Source organism: Cyanistes caeruleus, chromosome 25 (genome assembly GCF_971803275.1).
Source record: "Cyanistes caeruleus chromosome 25, bCyaCae1.hap1.1, whole genome shotgun sequence".
NCBI lineage: Eukaryota > Metazoa > Chordata > Aves > Passeriformes > Paridae > Cyanistes > Cyanistes caeruleus.
In genome coordinates, this window is record NC_141725.1 from 5,933,582 (window position 1) to 5,958,426 (window position 24,845).

At 52.6% G+C, this 24,845-nt stretch overlaps 3 protein-coding genes across 8 annotated transcripts in view; 2 read left to right on the forward strand and 1 right to left on the reverse strand.

The window, feature by feature from the left end:
• The window catches only part of FEM1A (fem-1 homolog A), a 17,729-nt gene extending 14,246 nt beyond the window's left edge, over positions 1-3,483 (forward strand). Inside the window, exon 4 of the mRNA XM_086863040.1 lies at positions 3,199-3,483. The gene's annotated coding sequence lies outside the window, so the exon portion shown is untranslated. The remainder of the gene's footprint in view (positions 1-3,198) is intronic.
• LOC111940165 (uncharacterized) overlaps positions 1-5,322 on the reverse strand; it is a 9,117-nt gene extending 3,795 nt beyond the window's left edge. For both annotated transcript variants that reach the window (XM_086863035.1, XM_023942741.2), the window contains exons 1-4: positions 5,296-5,322; positions 1,442-1,518; positions 797-992; positions 139-221 (exon numbers count right to left, since the gene is read on the reverse strand). In XM_086863035.1, the coding sequence (XP_086719161.1) occupies positions 139-221; positions 797-992; positions 1,442-1,501 (339 nt within the window). In that variant the 5' untranslated portion in view covers positions 1,502-1,518; positions 5,296-5,322. The remainder of the gene's footprint in view (positions 1-138; positions 222-796; positions 993-1,441; positions 1,519-5,295) is intronic.
• Positions 3,553-23,819, forward strand: UHRF1 (ubiquitin like with PHD and ring finger domains 1). Of its 5 annotated transcripts, XM_086863031.1 has the most exons (22): positions 4,899-5,319; positions 6,165-6,247; positions 6,429-6,577; positions 6,942-7,611; positions 7,725-8,510; positions 8,627-8,691; positions 11,796-11,958; positions 14,522-14,788; positions 15,553-15,725; positions 16,121-16,336; positions 17,038-17,144; positions 17,293-17,479; positions 18,201-18,324; positions 18,399-18,506; positions 19,250-19,354; positions 19,923-20,029; positions 20,488-20,650; positions 20,727-20,864; positions 21,225-21,336; positions 21,453-21,610; positions 21,868-21,966; positions 22,414-23,819. In XM_086863031.1, the coding sequence occupies exons 7-22, from the start codon at positions 11,806-11,808 to the stop codon at positions 22,558-22,560; spliced, it is 2,364 nt and encodes a 787-aa protein (XP_086719157.1). In that variant the 5' UTR covers positions 4,899-5,319; positions 6,165-6,247; positions 6,429-6,577; positions 6,942-7,611; positions 7,725-8,510; positions 8,627-8,691; positions 11,796-11,805; the 3' UTR covers positions 22,561-23,819. The 5 variants fall into 5 exon arrangements, with proteins under 5 accessions (XP_086719156.1, XP_086719157.1, XP_086719160.1 ...); XM_086863030.1 differs by lacking the exons at positions 6,429-6,577; positions 11,796-11,958 and having other exon boundaries at positions 3,553-5,319; positions 6,942-7,014; positions 8,360-8,510; XM_086863034.1 differs by lacking the exons at positions 4,899-5,319; positions 6,165-6,247; positions 6,429-6,577; ... (1 more) ...; positions 7,725-8,510; positions 8,627-8,691 and adding an exon at positions 10,775-11,024.
• Positions 23,820-24,845: the final 1,026 nt, after the last annotated feature.

Genomic DNA, 24,845 nt, shown 5'->3' on the forward strand with positions numbered 1-24,845 from the left:
GGTCAGTGTTCACTCCTGCATGCTGAGGGCACCTCTGTAGCTTTCCCTGCTGCTGAGCTTTATTCATTTCCCCATATTCCTGTGTACCCAAAACACTTCCATGGAGCCATGGCTTCCCCAGGAACAGCCTTTCCTTACCTTGTCTGCTGGCTGCTGCAGGAAGGGCAAGTTCTCCTCCAGCTGATCCAGACCTTTACAGGCATATTCATTCACAAGGGCAACTGGAAGAGACAACAGGAATAAACCAGTTTATTCTTACATTTGGGAATGGGTTTTTAACCCTGCAATGGCCAGTTCAGCATACACTCATGAAAACAAGCCCCCCTCAAATAAATCATCATTCTGGGGTGGGATGTCTTGATAAAAGTGAACAAACACTAAAATTTGGCAGGTTCAAATAGTCTCCATTTTGCCTTCCCAGCTTTCTAACTAGACTTTGATCCAATTGCAGTGTAGCAGCTACCCTTGGTGAGTGGTGAATTGGGTTTAAAGGGTTAAAAAGTGTTGGGATAAGGCAGACTGAGCCCTGTCCCAGACTGACACAGCTCCCACTTGGGATGGTCAGAACTTGGAGTGAGAGCAAGCGAGCAGGGAGTTACTACGTGGTAACAGAAAGAAATGAAACTTTGGTTCTCCTGGGAACAGTTTCATTCCCAGGCAGTTCAGTGTCGGGGAGCTGCTGAGTGGAGGCTCAGGGGTGGAGGAGAAGGTGCTGCTGGGGGTGGGATCCCCCTCCAGGCACACAAACCTCCCCTCCCCTCCCTCTGTCCAAGGGTCCCCCCAGCCCTGCACTTACTCTGTGGCTCAAGCTGGCTCAGGATGGGCTGTGCCCCTCCGACCACGCTGCCCACAGCCACGGCAGCCACGGTCTCAGCCACGCTGCAGACCCCACTGAGGCAGGGGTGGGACTCCTTGGTCTGGTTGTAGGCAGAGGAGACCAGGTTGAAGGCAGAACTGAGCAAGGGCAGGCTGGTGACTCGATTGACAGCGCTCTAAACCCAAGAGAAATGGTGACATTAGAGCCCAGCCTGAGCTGGTGGGTGAACACAGCCATGTGTCCAGAAAGGTCCCAGCAAATCCATCCCTCTTTAACTCAGAGCTGAGGAGACTCATCCAAAGGCCTCCACCAAGTGAACAAGCCGGGGTTAAGAAGTCTGAACTTTGTGTTCATGAATTCTGAGTCACACTGGTTTCAGCACCAAACCAGATGTGGAAGTAGGACCTGTAATTGCTCCTGTTTCAGAACTACTTCCTTCACTTCACAGCCCTGCAGTTGTCTCCTGAGCAAAACAATTACCTTCTGAACTGAGGGGGTTTTGATTTGGCCACAGCTAAAAAGGGCTAATCTTTGTCCCCCCAGCCTGGCTTTGGGGCGCTGGCAGAGGTTCAGCAGCACCATGTCAGTGGGTGATTTAACTGCAGTGTGTGCCCTGGCACCTACCACACTCTGCTGCTCCTCAGCCTTCAGCAGCTCTGGGGTTGGGGTCTTTCCTGAGGCCATACTGACTTCAGCTGCAGCTGGAAGGAAAACAAGAGCATCATGAGCACAACTTCATTGCCTCCAAAGAAATAAAATCCTGCCAAAACAGGGGAAAAGCAGAGGGCAACAAAGCTGGGATCTGACATTCAGCTGCTCCCAGGAAGGTTCAGGTTAGAAATGGGTGAGAACTGTTTTATCTGTCTTGTGTTTTCTCTGTGGGGTGGGATGACCCTGCACACCAGGTACCCACCAAAACCACTCCATCACCCCCTCCTCAGCTGGAGAGGGGAGAGAAAATATAACAATATAACCAGTTTGTGAAAGAACATGAAAAATCCCGTGGAGTTTTCACTGGAGGATGAGCCATGTTTCCCAGCTGCAGCATTCCATGGCTACCTGGAGACTTGTCCTCCCATCCTACTGGGCAGCAAGGCAGGAAATCTCACTTCCTGTGGCACCAGGGCTCAGAGACATTCTCATGACATAATGGGACTGCAGAAGTGTACACTGTTGCAATAATCCAAATGGGTATTGGTTCCCCAGCACAGATCTCCTGAGGCATCTGGACACTCCTGTATTGCTGATAAACCCAGGATTACTCTGAGCCTTAGGCACAGCAGGATTTCAGCACATTTGTTCTTCAGGACAGAGTCTGCTTTTCTCTCCTTTGCCAGTCAATTCCTATTCTTAGATTTGCTATGACATTTTCCAGTGGAAAAAACTCAAACCAAGATTCTTCCCAAACTGCTCCAAGCTCACTGGCAGAGTCTTCCCGAAAGAACTCCCCATCTGAGTTGTGGTGGAGCCCATTGTATTCTTTGTTGTGTCCTTTGCTTTGTGGAAGGTTTTTATTTTGGTGAGAAACAGGAACAGAGAGATGGAGAGTAGTGAAACCAGCATTTGTGAGCCCTGGACTGGGTTCTGACGCTGGCCAAGGACATCCCAGGAGGTGACTTGGCAAAACACCAAATATTGCTGCATTAACCACTGAATTAGTCAGAATTCAGTGAGATTTGAGCAGGGCAGGGATGCCGAGTGCCACATGCCTATAGCAAAACCTGTCACACAGGTTGTCACCTCCAGCCTCTCCTGGGAGCTCATCTGGGAGCCTTCCCCAGTTTATCTGCACAGCAAAAACACCAATGGATCCTCACCAGGCTGGGGGGAGTTGTAAAAACTGCTCCAAACAAAGCAAGGCTGAATATAAAATCCGAGTCCCAAAGTCCACGAGGTTTGCTGTCAGTGCTGTCCCTCTCCCTCAGGCAGGTCTGTCATTGCCTTGGAGCCAAGCAGGGCTGACTTAGGGGCAAAGCACAGCTCTTTCAACACAATCACAAACAACCCCTTTTGCTCAGCTATTTTACTCCTGGCCAGGTGGAAAAAGCTCAAACTGTGGAGTTTGACACTGTGGTGGCCTTGGTGTCAGGGCCAGCACTGAGACACTGCAGCAAAAGGAACAGAGGAGGATTCATGTTAGAATAATTCAGGAGTAACTCCTTGGCTGATTTAAAAACGGGTGTAAGGTTAGATCAGCCTCTGAAGTACAGGGATCCCATGTTAATTATGGCTGGGGCCTGCCAGGGACCATCCTTCAGCACACTCATGTTGGAACAAGGTTTGTTCTCTGCTGTGTAGGAGAAATCCATGTTTTGCAATGCCCAGATTTGCAGTGTGGGCAGATATCCACAGCGTGGTTTTATTTTCTCTTTCCCTTGCAGAAGTGCTGAGCAGCCCTTGCTTTACTTCAGAGATTGCAGGAAAGCCCAGTGCTTGGCAACTCTGGGTCAGGTGGTTCTGAATCCTTTGGAGAAGCCGCAGCCAAGCCAGGATGGTTGGGAGTGGAAATCCCAGTGGGAAGAGGAACAGAAACAGCACCACTTTGTTTTGGTTGTGGTTTGTTGTATGAAAGTGATGATCAGATGATTCCACACCATTGCTAAATGTGAAATATTAGGTCACTGCTGGAGAAAGCTCTTGAGACAGATGGTTTCAGAACAATGAAACTTCAGTGCTCTTTTCTAGCATCAAGGTCAAGAGATTTTCTGGGATCAGGAGCTGAACTCCTGGTCATTGCCAGCCAGTGAAGGAGCAAAGGCTGGCACCAAACAGCATGACAGTGGCACCAGACCCACCCAGCTGCTCCCTGCCTCATCCCTCACTGGCAGAAGAGCCAGGAACTCCCCTGGTTCTGTCACTGGAGATCAGCATCTCCCTGAATTCTGTCACTGGCAGTGACCAGGGCACATGAAGCTGGTTCTTTACTCCCCTTGGCTGGAAGGTTTTGCTGTGGGGAGCAGCTCAGCTCCATGAGAACAGGCTGCTGGTGTGTGGTCCTGAAGGATCTTCATGTTCAGGAAGCTTCTCTCCCTTCCAAGGGGTTTTACCCTGGGAGACAGAGCCACAGCCAGCATGGCTGGTTCAGAGGCTTCACTGGCAATTCCTTAATGACCATCGAGGAGAACAAAGCTAAGTTTAGTGCTTTAGATGTGAGCAGGGAGGGCTAATCAGGGCAGAGGAATCCAATTGTGGTTAAAGCACCCATTTGCATTCTTTTCGAGATTTGCCACTGATACCCAGTTCCCAAAAATGCTGAAGTGGGTCATGGGATGCCTGTAAGGAATGGGCTGCAGATGCCCTGAGGACAGAATTAGTTTTAGGAGGAAGATCAAATGATTGCCAGCTTTGACCTGAGGGCAGTAGTTTCAGGAGGGCTGGCAGAGGTGCCCATCTCACCTTCCTGGATTAACCAGCAGCACTAGGACACCTCAAAGATCAAAGCCACCCTTGCTGATGGATGCAGGGCTCCCACCCACCTCCAGCAGAAGTTAAACATCACAACCAGTGGCCACCACTGGGGCAGTAACTGCTTGAACAGAGATGTTCTAGAAAAGAGGAAAGGAAGTTTTAACTAAAACAGCTTCTCAGTAGTTCTCAGTCTTTCCACGAGGACAGAGCTCTTGGTTTCACCTGGAAGCTGTGACTTGCAGAGCAAGCAGCTCAGCACATTTCCATCCAGAATTTTCAGCAGAACCAGCTTCAGAAACTGAAATCCTTCCCAGCCATGCACAGCTCAGGGTAGTCATGACCACATTTCAAGCCTTGTTAGTCTTGAGAAATACTAATCCAGTTTGCCAGAGCTCCCTCTGGGAGCTGGCAGAGCCCTGCAGGGACAGGGTGCTCCTGAGCAAGAGCTCTCTTGTCACACTCGCTTCTCGTGCCTCCACCAAAGGATCACGAGAAACAACCCCGGGCAGGGCTGTCACAAGGAAGGGAATGCCCGGCTGGTCACCTGCCCCACCTGGCCCTGGGGTGTCCCCTGCCCCACCTGGCCCCGGGGTGTCCCCTGCCCCACCTGGCCCCGGGGTGTCCCCTGCCCTGGAGGATCCATCTGGTCCCCACCGTCCCCAAACACCAGGCTGGGCCGGGCAGGTGAAGGTGACTGCTGGGAGTCATCTCCTGTGGATCCCCCAGCCAGGATCCTCAGCAGACAAGAAGCAGAAAGGAGATTTTAAATCCCAAACTGCTCAATGGCAGGTCAGAGATCCATGGAATTACCAAGGAGCCATCTCAAAGCTGGGAAGGAGCCTTTAGAGAAGAGTTTGAATCCCACCATGGATTTGGTTAGAAAGGACCTTAAAGATCACCTGGTTCCAATCCCCGAGACTCTCAGCTTCCAGCTCCTGCTCTCCAGAGGGCACAGCCAGCTCCTCCAGCAGGGACCCCCAGCCAGGGGCCAGCCCTGGGGAGCCACCCCGAGCCCCCGGACAAGCCACAGAACCCCCCCAGCTCCCACACCTTGCCCAGCCCAGCCTTACCTGCCTCCTCCGCGGCCGGCACTGGTGAGACTGGGAGTGCGGGGCGGCGCCCCAGTTAAATACCCCGCGGGGTGATTGGCAGCGGGGCGGGGCTGCAGGTGAGGGGATGCAGGTGAGGGGATGCAGGTGAGGGGATGGGGGGCTGCAGGTGAGGGGATGCAGGTGAGGGGATGCAGGTGAGGGGATGGGGGGCTGCAGGTGAGGGAATGGGGGGCTGCAGGTGAGGGGCTGGGGGGCTGCAGGTGAGGATCAGGGCCCCTCGGGGCCATGACAGGTGCTCAGAGCTGCTCTTTGTCCTCCCCGGAGACACGGATCTGTCAGAGGGTGTCCATCCCCCAGTGCTTTGGCCTGGGGTGATGGAACAGTGGAACACCCTGAGCTGGGAGGGACCCTCAGGGGGTTGGTGGTCCAGCCCCTGGCCCTGCACAGACACCCCAACAATCCCCCCATGCCTGGGAGCTGTTCCTGCAAGAGCTGCCCATCACTGGAGCTGCAGGGTGCAGGGACAGGAGCTGAGCCCCAGTTTGTCCCCCAGCTGCTCCTTGCAGATGTTGTCAGCAAGGGAAGCAGGACGTGGCGTTTGTGGTGTGACCCATCGTCATCATCCTGATGTTCTCTTGGCAAAGCTCCCCGGACTGGGGAGTCTGATGGGCTCTCCCAGCCCGTGCCTGGCCCCAGCAGACACCTGATGATGAAACCTTCTGCCTCTCTGTTTGCTGGGATTTTCAGGGCAGGAGTTGGTTTGTGTTTTCATCCTTGCAGAGGGCCCAGCAGTGCAGGACTTCAGGGAGCTCAGAGCTTTTTAACAGCTATAACAAATACTGAAAACTCCAGTTAATTCTTTTCCATTTGTGCCTTTTCATCTTCAGCTCTCAAAAACTGGTTTGAAAACATCAATTAAGCTTCCTGTTGTCTGTTTCCAAGATCAGCGGGGGAGGAAACTGAGGCACAGGTAAAAATTATCTGAAGTCTTCTAACGCTATTACAGTGACTGAGTCATCTTGTTTTGGGCCACTGGATGCAGGAGACCTTGGCTCTGCTTCTGTGTTGCCATTCAGGTTGGGGGGGTGCCAATAGTTTCTGAAAAATGTGCTGTTAAGCTGACAAAAATGTAAACAATTGTCATTCCTCAGCTTTGGGGTTGGAAGGAATCCTCATCCTGAGGCTGACTGAGCTGGGAATGCTGGCTGGAAAAGCCTCTGGAGAGCTGGGACCTGGCTGAGTCTGGAAACCTCCCAGGGATGGAGACCTCACCCAGCCTCTCTGGCTGTTGGACCCATTGGTGTGTATTAATGCATATTGCATTGATGGAGAAGCAGCTCCCAACGTCCACTCTGAGCCTCTCCAGCTACAAATTGTGGCTTTTGCCTCTGGTTTGGTCACCTGAAGTGCTGGGAACAGTCCTTGTGCATTTGTCTGTGGGACACAAACTCCACATTCTGTCATCACCTGGGAGCCTGTCATGGAGTCACAGGATCCCAGAATGGTCTGGGTTTAAGTTTTCGATGCAGTTCTGAGGTGTTTGATATCTTGTACTAAAACTGAAGCAAACCAATGGCTTTTAACAATTGTGATGTTTGTAAGGGAAATAAAAGTTGTTCTTGTCTGTCCTGTGAAGAGTTGATGAAATGAAGTTTTTTTTACAGGAACAGGGAACTCAGAAATGAGTCCTGTGTATTTTGGAGTGCCAGCCTGACACGACCAGTGCTGCATCCTCAGGTAACGTGTCAGTGATCCAGCTGCCAGGTGGTTCAAGGGTGTGAAGTGCCCCAGTGGGTCAGTTGTGGTGGGGATGGTGAAAGTCTCATGGCACAGGTTCTGTTTCATCCCCTGAGTGAAACAGCACTGTCTGCATGATGCACCTTCATGTGGCTGTCATGGGGCACAGGGGAATGTGAGAAGTGATAACCAGTAATTAAAATTAACCAGCAAGTTTTTAATATCTGATGTGTGGCTTTGATATTTGGGTAAAATATCAATGCTGGGATTTCCTGCTGGGTGGCAGAACTGCCTGCAGGGCCAGGACACTGGATATGGGGGATTGCAGTGTCAGAGCAAAGGTTTGCACAATCGTTTCTGTGACCCTCGGTGCTGTATGAAAGACACAGAATTAAATCAGAGATAAAATCGTCCCTAAGAGGTTTGGTGGGCGTGGGAAGGGCGTGGGAGGAAGTGGAGAAACGCGTTTGGGGAAGGGAGAGGAGCTGTGCTGGTTGGAGCTCTGTGCAGCCCTGAGCAAAGCTGCAGCATCCAGACCCCGGGCAGGACCCTCAGGTGTGAACCCCAGCCCTGCACCTGTGGGAGCCAGGAGCCCCTGTCCCGCAGCCCTGCACTGCTGCTGCACTGCTGCCTTCAGCTGTCCCTCAGCCCTGCACTGCTGCTGCACTGCTGCCCTCAGCTGTCCCTCAGCCCTGCACTGCTGCCCTCAGCTGTCCCTCAGCCCTGCACTGCTGCTGCACTGCTGCCTTCAGCTGTCCCTCAGCCCTGCACTGCTGCCCTCAGCTGTCCCTCAGCCCTGCACTGCTGCCTTCAGCTGCCTCTGCCTGGAGCCTCAGCCTCGAGCTTCTCTCGAAGAACCTGTGGGCTTTCTGTTGAGTGCAAACCCCGCAGGTGTGTGTGGGATTTGGAGGGTCGGGCTCCTGTGTTGGGAGCCATTCCTTGCCCTCTCTGTGGTGTGACACAGCTCAGCATTGTCCCTTTGGGGCCCATGTGACACTGGAGTTCCCACTGCAAATGTTCATCTGCTGCAGAGGAAATGCTCTTGCTGCTCTCCCAGGGCACTGACTCCATGCCATGGTACCTGCCACAGTGCCACTGTCACCTTCCCTGTGTCACCTTCCCCATGGTCACCCTCCCTGGGGCAGGCACAGGCACGAGAAGTGATGATAACGATGATTCAGGGCTGGGCCATGAGGAGCTTTGGTTCTGTTCCTCAGGTAAGCGAAGCAAACCCTTGGGATTCCAGAGCTGTCCAGGCAGCTCTGCAGAGCCCATGGAGGGGACAGCTTTGGGTCACTGTCATTCACTGCTGTGCAAAGCCCACCAACCTTTCTGGTCCCCCCAGGCCTTCAGAACACTCTCCTGGGTCAGGACATGCTGCAGGTCTCTGCTGCTCTCCCGCTCGTCACCCCAGCAGGACCCTCCTGTCTCCTGTGCCTGCTCTGCTCCCCCAGACCTGCTCCCCTTCCAGCAGCTCACCCCAGCTCCCAGGACAGGTGGGTGGCAGATCCCTGCTCCCCTTCCAGCCACATTCCCCTCACAGCAGGGAACAGCCTGATGGTTCCTGGCTGCTCTCCCAGTATTCCAGTTCACCTTTCTGCTGCTTTTTCAGGCTGCAGGATGGTTTCCTACATGCCTGCTGCTCCTCCCTCTGCTGCTGTCTTGCCTGAGGTAGAGGTGAGCTGGGGTAGTGTAATGCTGGTTGTTTTTGGTAGATGGGAGAGGGGATGTCACCTGGGCCTGCTAAAAGTGTCCCCTCCATCTCCACCTGTGGTGGAGACCCCAGGTCCTTCTTCCCCAGAGCCACAGGCCTCCTTTGCACTCCCCAGCTTTGGCCAGCTTTACCCCTGTGAACTGCTGCTTGCTCAGCTTCCATCACACAGAGCTTTGCATGGACAGAGGGAACATGGAATCCAGAGATTCCTGTATCCCAGAGATACCTGCATCCCAGAGATTCCTGTATCCCAGAGATTCCTGTATCCCAGAGATACCTGTATCCCAGGTACAGCCTGACTGGATCATCCCAGAGCACGTGGGGCTGGAACAGCCCTGCACTGCAGCCCCACTGCCTCACCTGGGGGCAGGTTTCTCACTGTGCTGCGTGTGACAGGCCTGAATCATCACCTGTCCTTGGGAACAGCTATGCCAGGAATATGTATTTATGTACATAAAAGCATATATGCCGGTGCCTGTGTCCTGGTTTTGGCTGGGATAGAGTTAATTTTCTTCCCAGTAGCTGGTCCAGTGCTGTGTTTTGGATTTAGCGTGGGAATAATGTTGGTAACAGCCCATGTTGTAGTTGTGGCTGAGTTGTGCTTACTCCCAAGTGAAGGACATTTCTCTGCCAGGGAGCAGAGGCACAAGGAGGGATCATGGCCAGCAGAGCTGATCTGGACGGGCCAGAGGGATATTCCGTTCCACAGAGCATCCTGCCAGAACAGAAACAGGGTTGGGAGCTGTCTGCCACTGCTGTGCGACGAGCTGGGTCAGGGGTGATGAACAACCGTGTTGGGCAGCTCTGGCAGGGAGGAATTCCTTCCCAATATCCGAGAGCCCTCTCGGGCCGCAGGAAATGCTGTGTTGGCTTTGGGTTAATCCTCCGGTACATCTGCAGGGGCAAGAAATGACTTTGTGTCGAGGCAGAGCCTTGGGCCCTGGGAGGACGCGGAGCCTGGGCGCTGCAGGCCAGAGACGTGTCCTGAGTGCCCCGATCCCCCCAGCCCCGGCACCGAGCCCATCCAGGCCGTGGCTGCCAGCCCTGGGCCGGAGCCTTGTCCATCCGTCCATGGCGGCTCCAGGAAGGCAGCGGGACGCGGCCGAGGCGCAGCCCGGCGTGTTCTCCGTGTCAGCCGGCAAAGCCGGGGCGGGAGCGACCACATCCCGCTGCTTTCTGTGTTCTGGTGCCGAGGGGAGGCCGTGGGAGCGGGGAGGGGAACACGGGAAATGGGGTTTGCCGGGGCCTCCCGCGCCTCGTGTTCCTTTGTCCTCAGCGCGGCTGTTCCGGCCAAGCCGCCGCCATCCTCTCTCCCCCACAAACACCAACGCTCAGCCTTTCACCCTCCTCTTCCAGCACGCTGCTCTCAGGGGCCTCTTGCCAGCACTTTCCCCCATCCAATGGCTGTTTTAAGAAAATATTATAATTTTTAATTTCCTCATAGCATCAGTGGGTTTGGGGATAAACACCCTGCCTCAGCAGCCCTTTCTGTCGGCTCACGGCGCCGCGCCACGGCCCTGCCGTGTCACCAGGCCACGTTGTCACCAGTGGGGCCCTGCACAAATGCCACAAGCCCCCCTGGAGCTAACGGCCTGGGGCGTTAGAGCCCTTTTGCGGATTATTTGGTTCATTTGGATTGTTCTGTTTATTCAAATTCAGTTACTTGAATTATTCAGTTTATTCACATTGTTTGGATTATTCGGATTATTCGCATCAGGGTAGGGCCTGGAGCCCCCCGGGGGCTCAGGACCCCTCGGGGAAGGGTGGCTGTCATAGGGGGGTCATTGGAGTCTCCTGTCCCGCTGGGGCTCTCCGGGGCCGGCTTTTAGGACAATAACCGGTACCGTGCCCACGGCCCCGGGGGTGATGGAGCCCTTGGGGAATTGGGCGATTTCACCCCCAGCATCGCAGCGGAGCGGGGGCACCGGGCCGGGCCGTTGGCGGGGGATGCCCGTAGTCGCCCCCGGAGTGTTTTCCCGGTCCCGTTTCCCCCCCGGGGGTCCCCCCCGGCCCCGGGAGGCGGCGGCGGCCCCGCCCCGGCCGCGCGTTCCCGCCAGCGGCGGCCAATGGGCGCGCGTGGGGCGCGCACGGGGCTTTTCCGCGCCAAACTCCAAAGCCCGCGGAGAGCGCGCGCGGCACCGGCTCCAGCCCCGCCGCCCGGTGAGACCGCCGGGACCCCCGGTCCCACAGCCCGGTGAGACCGCCGGGACCCCCGGTCCCACAGCCCGGTGAGACCGCCGGGACCCCCGGTCCCACAGCCCGGTGAGACCGCCGGGACCCCCGGTCCCGCCGCCCGGTGAGTCCGCCGGGATCCCCGGTCCCGGCACCGCCGCCCCATCGCGATCCCGCCGCGGGCCGGGGACCCCGGGAGCGGGAGGACAGCGAGGGGCGCAGGGGTTTCGCCGCCGTGCCCGTGCCGGGGCGGGAAGCAGCGGGAGCGCTCCGCCGTGCCCGGGCGGTGACAGCTGGTTCGGGTGCCCCGGAGGGGACGCGCTCGGGGCCGCGACAGCGGGACCGACCCCCGCCCCCGAACGGGCCCGCGGGAGGGGGTGTGCCCGTCAGGGGCGGTGCCGGCGGCACCGGTGCCCTGCGGGCCCGGGGAGTGGCATCGCCCCGCGGGGTGCGCGGGGATGATGCGGCCGGGCTGGGGCGGGTCCGGGAGCGGCGGGGGTCGCTGACATCCCGCGATTCCCCTCCTGTCCCGGGGTGCGCGTGCGGTCCAGAGACAGCGGCCCGCGCTGTGCCCGCCGTGCCGCGGGCGCCGGTGGCGGCCCCTTTAAGACCACGCGCTTCCACCTCCTTTATCCCTTCCGTCATTTGCATGATCGCGCGAGATTTGGCGCGTGGGCGCGGCGGGCGGGTTTCAATTGTGGCGGGAGATACGGTCGGCGCGAGCGGAGCCGTTAGGCTCCCGCGTGGGGGGCGGGGCCAGCCCCACGCACCCAATCAGCGGCCGAGCCGCCCGGGCCGCCGGCCAATGGCGTGCGGCGGGCGCGTGAGGGCGGGGCGGGGGCCGGGCCCGCCCCGCCGGTGCCGCCGCCTGAGCGCGGTCCCATTCCCGGGGCAGCGCCGCCGCCATGTGGATCCAGGTGCGCACCATGGACGGCAGCCAGACGCACCGCGTGGACTCGCTCTCCAAGCTCACCAAGGTGGAGGGGCTGCGCCTGCGGATACACGAGGTGTTCGGCGTGGAGCCCCACCGGCAGCGGCTGTTCTACCGCGGCAAGCAGGTACCGGCGCGGCGGGAGGGGGTGACAGCCTCGGAGCGGCAGCAGCGCGGTGCTCGGACACCGCTCCCTGCCCCGTCCTCCCGTCCAGCTGAGGACGGGTGTTTTAATTTATTTATTTTTAATAGCGTGGAAGTGAGGGGTTTTGCTGCCATCTAGTGACCCCGGCTCCCTCCCGCGCTGCTCCTTCGTGCCCTGGCAAGGAGAGGCGCCAGCTGCAGCACAGCCTTTATTCTTACTTTTCTTACTGTTTTCCACCTAATGTGCCGCTCTTCTGCCTTGCCATTGCCTTTATCAAGTGTCTGAATATTACTCGTGATTTTATTGTCTTTAAAGTGCTTAATTCTTTTGAGCCTTGCAACTTTCACTGCTCCGAAAGCCGTAATGATCTCATTTTTCTTTGTAAATTGGGAAAAGCAACTCATTATTTTGAGGTTTTTCAGCTCTGGTATCAAATTCTCACTAGGTACAGAACACTTGAGTGGCTCAGTGCTATATTATGTTCTCAATAATAGGTTTACAATTGCTGTTGTACAACTGTTTTCTTCCTCGTGAGTTAATAATATAACTAAATTAACACCGAAGTCAATCAAAACCATTTTAAAATACAATTGCTGTATTGTGCCTAGTCCTATGCTGCTAAAGCTCCGTGCTAGAGAAAGTCCTGATCTGGTGTTTGGCTGATCACAGGATTCATTTCAGGAAAAGCAGCGGGGTGCTGAGTTGGCTGGGGATGGACAGTTTTTTCTCGCTGCTTTTCTTTCTGTTTTAGGCAGTCTTGAGCTAACTGTACTCTGTAAGTAGCAGGTGTGGCTGTAGAACATGGAAATACACCTGGACCAGCCCCAGTCTAAGCTCAGGTACCAGTGGTAGCATAAAAAGAGGCTGGTAGGATGGTGTGAGGTCTCTGAAGGGCTGCTGGGTGTAACCCACCTTTCTGTTGGGTTAGGGTAGATTTGGGTGCCTTAATGAGCCATTTGTGTTGTAAATTAAGTGATAAGAGAGCGATGGTTCAGGGCTCGTGGCACCTGTCAGGCTCACCCCGCAGCCCGTGCAGCCAGCCGGGGTTAGGAGGATTTCCAGAAGTGGTGACTGAGTGAGGATGTCCTTGCCCTCCCAAGGGAATCCCTCCTCCTGCAGTTCCTCGCTTCCCTGGCATGATCCAGCCTCTCTCCGGCCTCGTTCCCACTGGCCTTTCTCTGGCTGTTGGAATCCCTGCAAATGTTCAATTTCTTACTCGTGACCATTTTTAAATGGGGTTAGAGAATTAGCTGTTAGTTAAAAGCTGCCTCCTTTGTTTGAGGTTTGTCGTCAGTCCCGGGCTCTTCTTTCTGGCTGTGCCTTGAGCTCCTGTGGTTTCCTGTCCCGTTCCTGTGCTCTGCCATTTCCCTCTGCACCTGTTGTCACTCGTGTCCTCTGCTGCTGTCCCCGTGTTTGTGACACCGTGTCTGGGCTAAGGAGAAACAACCGATTTCTGGTGTGTCCTTCTGCATCTCGAGGAGTTTTCATCTCTAAACCAGCAAAAAGCTCAGACCTCTTCCTGTGCAGTCAGATTTCCAGGGATTGTTCCATAGCCATTTGATGCCATAAATCAGAATTGAATTATCATAGTGATTCCTGTGAAGTGTAAATTTTTGTGGTTTTGCTCTGCTTCCCCCTGATAGAGAACAAAGCTCCAGGGATTGCTTTTTCTGGTGGTTTGAGCTGGAAGGGGATGATCATTTCCTGTAAAATTTCTTAGTCAGACCTTAAATATGTGGGGAAGCTTGTCTGAACTTCTGACTGCTCCGTGGGCTCCAGCCTCACATGTTAACTCTAAAAGGGTTGTGCTCCTGAGAGCTCCTGAGAGGTTACTGAGGGATCTCTCTCCCTCTGCACTTCTCTTTTTGCAGGGCAGGGTTTTGATTTGACTAAAGCCATGCCAGACTTGCCAAATAAACTCTTAGAATTAGAGAGGGTGTGAAATTAGGACACGCCTGGCCACACTGAAGAGCGATTGGGTAGTTTCAAGTTGAATTGAACCTTTTTTGATTTTACTTTCAATGGAAAAAATGTGTGTTTGCTGGGAGCAAAGTGTGTGATTAACTCTGGCTTCTAATTGGTGCAACGATTAATGGAAATGGTGTAACAATAATCAGGATCACACACAAAATATAAAGACAGTCTGCATTAACGTTTGGGATGCGACTGAATGGAGGAAGAAATCATTTCCCTTTGAGTTTGTAGGTAATGTGGAATTATCTTTGAATCCTGATGGGAACGTGGGGCGTCTGTAGTTGTTTAATTTATGTTTCCAGGGAATGTCCTTCAAACCTTTCCAGATCTCATCGAGGCTGGGGAGTAAGTCCAGGGTGGCATGGAAGCCTTGCCCTTGTGGGCTGTGGGGTGACTGGAAAAAGACCATTTGAATAGCGGGAACAGAGGGAAGAAGGGCCCAGGGATGGCTGCTGATGGCTCTGAAGCCACGTGGCGGGTGCTGGCGGGCAGGGCCGCTCTGGGCACCGCGGGTGCTCGGGGTCAGCCCGGCGGAGGCCGTGACCAGCTCGGTTTGGTGCTTTCCCTGCAGATGGAAGATGGTCACTCCCTGTTCGATTACAGCGTGGGGCTGAACGATATCGTTCAGCTGCTGGTCAGACAAAGCCCGGCCGTGCTGCCTGCCGGGAGCAAGGAGAAGGACTCGGAGCTCTCGGACAGCGACTCCGGCTGCGGCTCCGGCCCCAGCGAGTCCGACAAAAGCTCCCACAACGGGGAGGGTGCCCTGGAGCTGGAGGGACAGCCCAGCACAGCAGCACAGCAGCCCCACTGGACCGACCCCGGCTTCGGCCTCTACAAGGTGGGTCCTCACACACTGGGAGCCCTCGGACCTGCGCCCTGCCAGGGGAATTGTTCTCTGCGGTGGAGAATCCCTGAAAATCTTTCATACCCCGATTGTGTGGGCAGTTCCTTTCTTCTCTCAAACCCTTCAGCAACAAAGACAAAAATACCAACCAGCCCACAAACCAATTCAATGCAACATGCTGTAGGTCAAAATACTTAAATTTTTTTCATTTTGTCCTTTGAACTAAAACTACAATACATTAATTAATTAAAAAAAAAAAGAAAAGCATTCACAGTGTCTGGTTTGATTTTTTTTTTTTTACAAATTTTCCCAGTGTTTTTGCTTGGAGTCACTACATTTGTCAAAGCTGAAACTTTCTTGAATGAACAAAAGAAAATCTCAAGCAGCTGTTCAGAATCATTTTACTTCTTTGTTTCAATGGATTTTATTACAGATCTAGCGATGTCTTTGCCAGGTTATGAGCAAGACACTTTAAAAGGCTGTTCCAGACTAACCAAGAATGGTTTGTGTTCACTAACAAGGCTGGGTTTACATGTCTGGTGTAGAGTGGATTTATAACCTTACAAATTCAACCTAAGCAGACTGTAAGGCTGCATGACAGAACCAGGAAAGCAGAGGAAATCTTAATTTTTAAGGTGATCATTTAAATATCTTGATAATGGTGCAGTTCTTGAGATGGTTAAATCTTCAAGTGGATTGGAAATGAATGCCTAATTTGCAAATCCCTTTTGGTGAGCTGTGCTCTTTGCTCTGCACAGATCAATGACTTGGTGGATGCTCGGGACACGGACATGGGAGCGTGGTTTGAAGCCCAGGTTGTGAATGTAACCAGGAAAAAACCCACCAGCGAATCAGCTGAGAGCTGCACAGATCCTGACCAGCCCACAGCTGTCCCTGAAGAAGATGTAATTTATCATGTGAAATATGATGAGTGAGTTTTGTTTTGGCCAATGAAGTCATTTGGCTTGTGATGGTGATAGGAGATTTTATTGCAGATATTGCATTAATTAAAACAGAACTGGGCAGTGACATAGTAATTATGTCATTGAGCCCTGGCAAGTAAGGTTGTTTTGCAGTTGGAATTCCAGGGAGCTGGAATGATGTTTTTAGGGATACCAGCATTTATAGGAAGTGCTGGTGGCCAAGTGTCAGAGGGAGTAGCAAAGCCACACAACAAAGGTTGGTTCTGGCTGTGTGTGTGTGGGAGGAGATTTTATCCTTGATGGTGTTCTTGTGTTGTGCAGCAAAATCAACCTGTCTGTGGGACACCTGTTACTCCTCAGAACTGCTGCTGAATGTGGTTTTTGTTCTGTCCCTGCCTTGAAGTTATCCAGAGAACGGCGTGGTGCAGATGAGCTCCGCTAACGTGCGCGCTCGGGCTCGGACCATCCTCAAGTGGCACCAGCTGGAGGTGGGGCAGGTGGTGATGGTCAACTACAACCCCGACGAGCCCAAGGAGAGGGGCTTCTGGTACGATGCTGAGATCCTGCAGAAAAGGGAAACAAAACTGACCAGGGAGCTCAATGCAAAGATACTGCTTGGGTAAGCTGCTCACGTGGATAAATGGGATTCCCTTGCTCTGCTTCAGCTTTCTGAGGTCTGAGTGAGATTGCTGGCAAAGAATGGTGCCACAGTAGTGCAGGGGACAGATGGAAAGTGGCCTGTCCCTTTTGGGTGGATAACTGCAGCATTCTGCAGTCCTGATTTCCTTCCACTGAGGAACTGGACACTCGAAGGAACGCTGATCCACGGATTCACTTAATGCTGAAAGGATGCAAAGCCCCATATTCACCATGAGGCAAATTATTCTTAATGTGTTAATTATCCATAATGGCTTTACAAAACTGCAGTGTAATATGTTGTGGAGATAGGATGATGTAGAAAGAACTCTCTTACTATATAAAAGTGATGAAAAATGATGCCAGTTCTCTCCTGAAGGAGACTCAACTTCAGGAAGAAAAGAATATTCCTCCTTTTTCTTCTCACCAGAGTGATTTTGACTTTTTAACTATAAAATATGAGACACATTAGTCTGAAATATATTTGGGGGCAGGGGGAACAGTCACTCTTGATAATTGAAATGCTACAAGTGCCCTGGATTCTCCCTGAGACAAGAGGAGGTTTATTCTAATTGCATAAAATGATTTGATTTTTAATACTGGAGCAGTCTGATGCATGCACAGCTGTGAACTCGAGCTCTGGGATACTTCTGAACTGGGATCTCTTTTCTCAACTTCTTCTAGGGAAGCTGGTGATTCCTTGAATGACTGCACAATTATATTAGTGGATGAAATCTATAAAATAGAAGAGCCAGGCTCTGCTTCTCCCATCAGTGCTGGTACCCCAAAACGTGAGTCTGATGGGCAGTTCTTGCATGTCTGTCTCACCTTGTGACGTCCTGCCAGTTGTCTCAGAGGTTTGAGAGTTTAGTGGTGCCTCCTTTGGCTGTTTGCAGTGGATCTTGGCATTGGCTGAGCGTGCTTTGTGTTTGCCCACAGGACAGATTGGACCTGTGTGTAAAGCCTGCAAGGACAACCCAAACAAGACGTGCAGGGTCTGTGCGTGTCACATCTGTGGGGGGAAGCAGGATCCAGAGAAGCAGCTCATGTGTGACGAGTGTGACATGGCCTTCCACATCTACTGCCTCAAGCCTCCCCTCAGCAGAATCCCGGATGATGAGGACTGGTAGGTTCTGGGGAGGCGTGTGGGGTGTCACAGTTGCCTCTGCTCAGGAGCAGGAAATAGGTCTGGGGCTCAAAGCTGCCCTTTTCAGTGGCTGCCCAGGGATGTGTGTCTTCTGGGGTTTTTCTTGGTAAAACTTCATAGCTTTTCTTGAGCTTAATGAGAGTAGGTTTTAAGCCAGTGGCTTGCACACTCCTTTTCTTAGTTTTGGGATCTAGGTGTCTTTTTTGTGTACCTGCCTAAGGCCAGGGCTTGGGGCAGCCTGGGATAGTGGGAGGTGTTCCTGCCATGAGCTTTAGGCTTCCAACCTAAACCAGTCTGGGATTCAGCGAGGACCAAATGAAAACTTGATATTGGGGGGCTTCAGTTGTGCAGTGGCTGCAGGCAGGGCCCAGGCCCCACCATCAGCAGGTCAGGCTGGTTTGTACTTGAGATGTGTACAGTGAGAGATGTGGAGAGTGAAATACATCTTTCAGTAGACACAGAGTTAGTGAAATGCACTGGTTTATTCCCTCTGCCCTGTTTTCAACACTGTTTACAATGATTTTGTGGCACAGCTGTTTCCTGACACATCTGTAGTGTTGTAGTATTCCAGTAATTCCAGTGTGAGAGTGTTTCCATGTCCTGTGGTTTCACGTGGGGAAATTGTAACATAACTCACTGTGTTTGGAGGAAATGCTCCTAACTGAAGCCTTTGCTGCTTATTAATTTTCAATGACTTTAGGTATTGCCCTGAATGTCGAAATGATGCAAGTGAGGTGGTTTTAGCAGGAGAGAAATTAAAAGAAAGTAAAAAGAAACAAAAGATGGCATCTGCTAATTCCTCCTCCCGGAGAGACTGGGGCAAGGTCAGTCCAAAGCTGTTTTACTTGGAGTTGTGTTGGTTCCTTTGGGCTCTTGGCTGATCCTGCTCTCTGCCCAGGGCATGGCGTGTGTTGGGCGCACCAAGGAATGCACCATTGTCCCCTCCAACCACTATGGACCAATTCCTGGCATCCCCGTTGGCACCATGTGGAAATTCAGAGTTCAGGTATGAAGCTGAATGCTGGCCTGATCTGCTGTGGGGAAAAATGGGAATGATCCAGCTGCTACAAGAAACCTGAAACAGTTAATGTGAAAATGCGTGCATCACTGGACATATGGAAGTGCAGAAGGAAAAGAATTCTGGCTTTGTCTGGATCAAGTGTTCCATAACTAATGCTGCATTGTTGGGGCCCATCAAGTGCTGGTTTATTTTGTTTTAGTGCTCTTTTTGGTAACTCAAAAACCCCAAAGCAAACAGATTTGTTCTCAGTAGTTTGTCCTGCAGGTGTGTAGTGTGCCCTGGCAAGGGTGTCTCAAATGTCCACATACATGAAACAAGAGGTTTCTCATCCTGTGAGAAAGTTGGAGCAGAAAAAAGCATTGGCCTATCCAGGTCTTGAGTCCAAGTATTGAGGGAAAGTTGCTATTACAACTCTTTCAAAACTTTACACAAATGTTTAATAGCTGTATTATTCTTAAATGCCTGGAGCCTTTTAATAAGCAATGTCAGTAATTATTAGATTTGCACCACAAACCTTACACATGTGTTCAATACAGTCAGCACATTACTTTGTTAGAAGCATTTTTATTTTTCTTTCTTCTGCTCTGGAAGCTTTGGAGGATGATGGTGAGAGCAGTTTCCCCTGTGGTACATGGAAAGAAATGTGGAATAGCAGATTCAGCTCCCAGGCCAGTGCTGTGTGGGGTCTGGTGAGAGCAGGTGCCTCCAAACCCGGTTTTGTCTGCCAGGTGAGCGAGTCCGGGGTGCACCGGCCCCACGTGGCGGGGATCCACGGCAGGAGCAACGATGGCGCCTATTCCTTGGTGCTGGCAGGAGGATATGAAGATGACATCGTGAGTGGATTCTGATTATTGATGCACAGAACCAAATGAACTTGTTAAACAAGCCTTGGCCTTCGTTATTTTTTGCACTCTGCACCAAACACTTGCCCAGCTTCACCTATTTCCTTCAGAAGCAAATGAAGCAAGGAGAAAGTGCAGTAATCTGAGCCACAGGATCAGCCAAACCCAGTTTAATATCCCCTGTGACCCCAGAGTTTTCAAGGTGTGCATTAGAGCCACAGTTTGAACACGGGCTGTGCTGGCAGCTGTTCACCTCCAGCAGATCCTGTGTGAGCCTGGGCTGCTCAGGGGTCCTGGCAGTGCTCAGGGCTGTGACAGGACAGCATTGTCACCCTGGGGCTGCTCAGGGGTCCTGGCAGTGCTCAGGGCTGTGACAAGAGCATTGTCACCCTGGCCTCCTCTCCTGGCAGCCTGAGGGAGAGCCTGGCCCACTCTGGGAGATTAAATACAGGAAACAGCTTTCCTTTTTTGAGAATGCCCTGCTAAACTACCTGGTTGAGAGACTCTTGTGCTTTTATTGAATTCTTTTTGTGACTGTCAGAACCACTGTTCATTCCAGGATCACGGGAATTCCTTCACGTACACGGGGAGTGGGGGCCGAGACCTCTCTGGGAACAAGCGCACGGCGGAGCAGTCCTGTGATCAGAAACTCACCAACATGAACAGGTTGGCAGCGTTTGTGCTCCATTCTGCCTGCCAGCACGAGGGATTGGGATTGTTTGGGCTGTTTGCATCCAAGGAAGCTGGAAAAGGCTCCAGGCTGGGTCTGTGGGCTGTGGTTGAGATCAGCTGTGCAATGGGAACTTCCTTCAGAGCACTGTGATGGGGCAGCACTGGGAGCGGTGTCGGTGTCACGTGCAATACTGGCTGAAACTTGAGGACAGAGCAGTCAGTTGGTGTAGGAGCCCTCCTGCTCTCTCCTGGAGACATTTGTGGCCCCTGGTCACCTTGGGAGACCAGAACATTTGTAATTCTGAGCTGTTACTCTCAGCGATGAGCCTGGACTTGAGTGGAGGAAGCGACCTGGGCTGGTCGTGAGGGTAATGCCGAGGGAGGCCCCAAGTGCAGAGGTGTCACTGTCACACGGCTCACATGGCAGACATCAACTCTGGCCTCTCTTGCAGAGCCCTGGCTCTGAACTGCAGTGCCCCCATCAACGACAAGCAGGGGGCCGAGGCCAAGGACTGGCGGGCGGGGAAGCCGGTGCGGGTGGTCAGGAACGTCAAGGGAGGCAAGCACAGCAAGTACGCTCCTCTGGAGGGGAACAGATACGACGGCATCTACAAGGTGAGGAGGGCTGGGTGCTGTGCCTGTGGCCAAGGGGCTCGGACAGAGCGTGATGGACTTGCTCTGGCTTTTGCAGGTTGTGAAATACTGGCCCGAGACAGGGAAATCTGGGTTTCTGGTGTGGCGATACCTGCTTAGGAGGGACGATGAGGAACCTGCTCCTTGGACCAAAGAGGGAAAGGACAGGATGAAAAAGCTTGGCCTGACAATGCAGGTACTGCCTTGGGACATCACCTGGGCTCTGAACTCGATGGAGAGCGGGGATTTTTCTGTGACATGTTCTTACTGAGGATGATCCTTAGTTAAAAATGGAGACTGAGAGGCACATAAATGCTCCTGGTCTGCTGGGTTTGTTTTTATACATCAGGAGGCTCAAAGGACAAAACTCACTTTTATTTTTTTAGTAGGGAATTTCTATAGTCTGTAAAGTGCTTCCCCATAGCAGGGATCTGTTGCTTAAAATGGATTAAAACTGCCCCTGGAACAGATCTCCAGAGGTCACTCTTGGACCTGTCTTGGTCTGCAAGTCTGACCCCGTGTTTGCATTGGATGCTCTTTGTTTTGTTTCCTGCAGTATCCTGAAGGATATTTGGAAGCTGTTGCAAACAAAGATAAGGAAAAAGAAAATAGTGGAGATGATGAGTTTGATACCCCAGGGAAAGGGAAGAGGAAAAGGAAATCAGCAGGTTTGTGGAGTAGGCAAGTGGATATAGAAAGCCCTGGAGGTTTTTGTACATTTTACTTACTCTTTTCTTGTGTTTTTTTGGTTGGTTTTTAAAAAAATCTTTGTGTTTTCTTTCAGAGGGGGAGGAAAAACTCATCACCTCTCCAGCAGGGACTCCAAAGAAAACTAAAGTTGAGCCATACAAGCTGACATCCCAGCAGAAATCTCTTATAAAAAGTGATGAAGCCAATGAAAAACTGTGGAATGAAGTCCTAGAGGCTCTCAAAGACGGACCGGTACACTGGGCTTTCCCCCACCTGTAGCTGGGCTGTCCCCAGACAAATCCTTGGCCGAGTTAAGGAGCAGCCTCAGACCTAAAATGATCTTATTTTAGAGTAAACACCCCCAGCAGGGTTAATGGGACAGATTTCACTGCTAAGATTTGTTGAGACTCTTTTTTATGATCAAAGTAATCCCTTGCATTGACTGGTGGGGGGTTGGGTTAATTTAGGTGTCTTTCAGCACTAAGTGGAGTCAAACATTCACTTTGCAGAAATTTCTGAGTAAAGTGGAGGAGGCCTTTCTGTGTATCTGCTGTCAGGAGGTCGTGTTCCGGCCGGTCACCACCGTGTGCCAGCACAACGTCTGCAAGGTGGGCTGGGCTGGGCTCTGCTGGGCTGGGCTGGGCTCTGCTGGGCTCTGCTCTGCTAGGCTGGGCTCGGCTCTGCTGGGCTCGGCTCTGCTGGGCTCTGCTGGGCTATTGGGGAGGAATCGTTCCCTGGGAGGGTGTTGAGGGCCTGGAAAGGAATTCCCAGAGCAGCTGTGGCTGCCCCTGGATCCCTGGCAGTGCCCCATTCCGGGTTTGGAGCAGCCTGGGACAGTGGCAGTGTCCCTGCTGTGGCAGGGGTGGCACTGGGTGGGCTTTAAGGTCCCTCCAACCCAGCCCAGGCTGGCATTCCCTGATCTCTGCTGTGTCCAGCAGGAATGTTCCCAGTTGCAGTGCAGTGCTCCTGTTCCCCCTGGGCCGTTCCCAGGAATCTCAGGGCTGTGCCAGGTGAGCCCAGCCCCTGTCCCTGACCCCGCTGGCTTCTGTCCCCAGGACTGCCTGGACAGGTCGTTCAAGGCGTCGGTGTTCAGCTGCCCCGCGTGTCGCTACGAGCTGGGCCGCAGTTACAGCATGGAGGTGAACGAGGCCCTGCAGAGCGTCCTGGCCCAGCTCTTCCCCGGCTACGGCAGCGGCCGGTGATCCCCCAAAGCACTTCTCCCTCCCTCCCCTCCTACCCTGGGCTTAATTTAAAACAAAAAAAAGGTAGTCTGTGTTCCCCCAGCCCCTGCAAACATGGTTTTAAGTCTTCCTTGTTTTTAAAAAAAACTGTAAACTCCAAGGATTATCCTTTTGTATGTTCGTGGACTTTGTTTTTGTTCTCTGTGTTGAACTTTGCTTTTTTTTTTTTTTTCATCCCCTCAAACCTGCCATTCATCAGCACAGAATTATTTGTTTTTAATGGACTGAAAGTGCTTCCGGTGAGGCTGCTAATGATGAGGAAAGTTCTCAGAGTGCCCCTGTGTCCCCTTTATTTTTATTTTTTATTCCAAAAATGGCTTGGTTGCTAGAACAATCTTCACTGTCTGGGGATTTGGCCATCAAGGTAGACTTGTGCATCACCTTGGCAGCATTTTGATACTCAATTTGTACAAGATGGTTCCTGGCTTTGTGTACCACAAGTGGGTTTTTGCTATTTTTTTGTAAGAACTGGGTTTTATACATTTGACAGAAAGCCATTTCCTGCTAATTTTGTATCTCAGAACCAGAAGGCTGCTTGCTTAGAGCCAAGTGGTTGGAGCAATATGAAGTACTACCTCACTGGACTTCTCTTAGGGAAGGACTTGTTCAGCCAGGCGCTGTCCCCTATCCCAAAATGCCATTGTGGAATATCCTAAAAAGCCATTCTTAAGTGCCTTTTGTCCTTTGCTGGAAGACTGGGCTCTGAATCACCATCAATGTCTCCTTTTTTTCATAAGCACTGAATTGTTGGGACTTGCCAGCCGGATTCTTTGGGAGCGTGGATCACTGTAGCTGTGTGTGATTAGTGGGGATTTGCAGAGGATCAGGTTTCCTAGTCATAGCTATATTGGGGAGTTTGTTCTTTTTTTCGCTGCATTTCTACCTGGAAATGAAAAATAATCAATTCTGGCTTTTTAATGAACTGTTTTATATTGGCCATCCCTGGAGAAGGCTCCCTTGGTCTCCCTCTAACATGACCAAAGTTTGCAGTTCCATACCTCAGCAAGACAGGGATGTTTTAAATCACACTTTTCTGCAGACAGACTGGAACAAATGTGCCTACTTTTGGTTTCCTCAGCTCTTACCCTTTGGAAAGTGATTATGTTAATATTTTAGGGAAAAAGACCCCACAACATTTTATAGATTTTTTCAGTGAATTTGTCAATTTTTTGTATAATGTGCAAGTCGATGTTCTCAAAATAAATATCTTTTCAAATTAATTGTTGACTGTTCTTCTTCAATTCTTTTGATCCACAGTGGGTTTCCAGACCCAGTTCCTTGAGCAGGAATTTGATTTTATGTCCCATTAGCCCAAGCCTTTTGTTTTCCTAAGTGCTGTGATTTTTGTTATGAAACTGCACTCCTGCAGTGACAAATGAAATCTAAATATCATTGTTAAGATTAAACACTTTCAGATATTTAGATTTCATTAAAAACGTCCTTGCACTTTTTATTCTGCATTGATGGGAAGAATTGGGGGTGAGTGAAAGCGAGGAAGTGTTTTTGCATTTAAATTGCAATAACTGCAATGACTTCCTTCGTTTATTGGCTTTGTTGTTATTTGGAACTTGAAAACCAAACTTTGTTTCCTCCATAGGTGCCAATGTACCTATGGCCCTCTTAGTGGCTTCTTCAAGGAACAATTGGAATTCCTCTGCAAATTGGACACTTTGTGGTGACATCTGCCCAAAGTCTGTCCCAGATGATGAAGCCCTCCCAGGAAAATGCCTGGGCTGGGCCGTGAGCGGTGCCCGGGACCCGCCGCTCGCTGCCGGTCCCGGGGTCTCCCGCTGTCCCCCCTCAATCCCCGCTGTCCCCCCTCAATCCCCGCTGTCCCCGCTGTCCCCCTCGGTCCCCGCTGTCCCCCCGGTCCCCCCTCAATCCCCGCTGTCCCCCTCGGTCCCCGCTGTCCCCCCGGTCCCGCCCGGCCGTGAGGGGGCGCGCGCGCTCGCCGCTCCCCCATTGGCGCAGCGCGGCCGCAGCGCCCCCGCCCCGCGCTGTGCGGCTCCTCACGTCCTCACCGCCCCGCCCCGCGCTCGACGGGCACCGCGCGCAGCCAATCAGCGCCCGCCCGGTGCGCGCCTCGCCCAATGGCCGCTGGGGGCGGGCCGCCGGCAGCCGATGGCTGCGTGCGATTGGCGGAAAGCGCCTGAGCGATGGGAGCGCTCCCCGCTGCCCCGCCCGTCGCTGGGCGGGCCGCCGCTCCGCGCCGCCGACCAATCAGAGCCCGCGCTCTCCTTGTTATT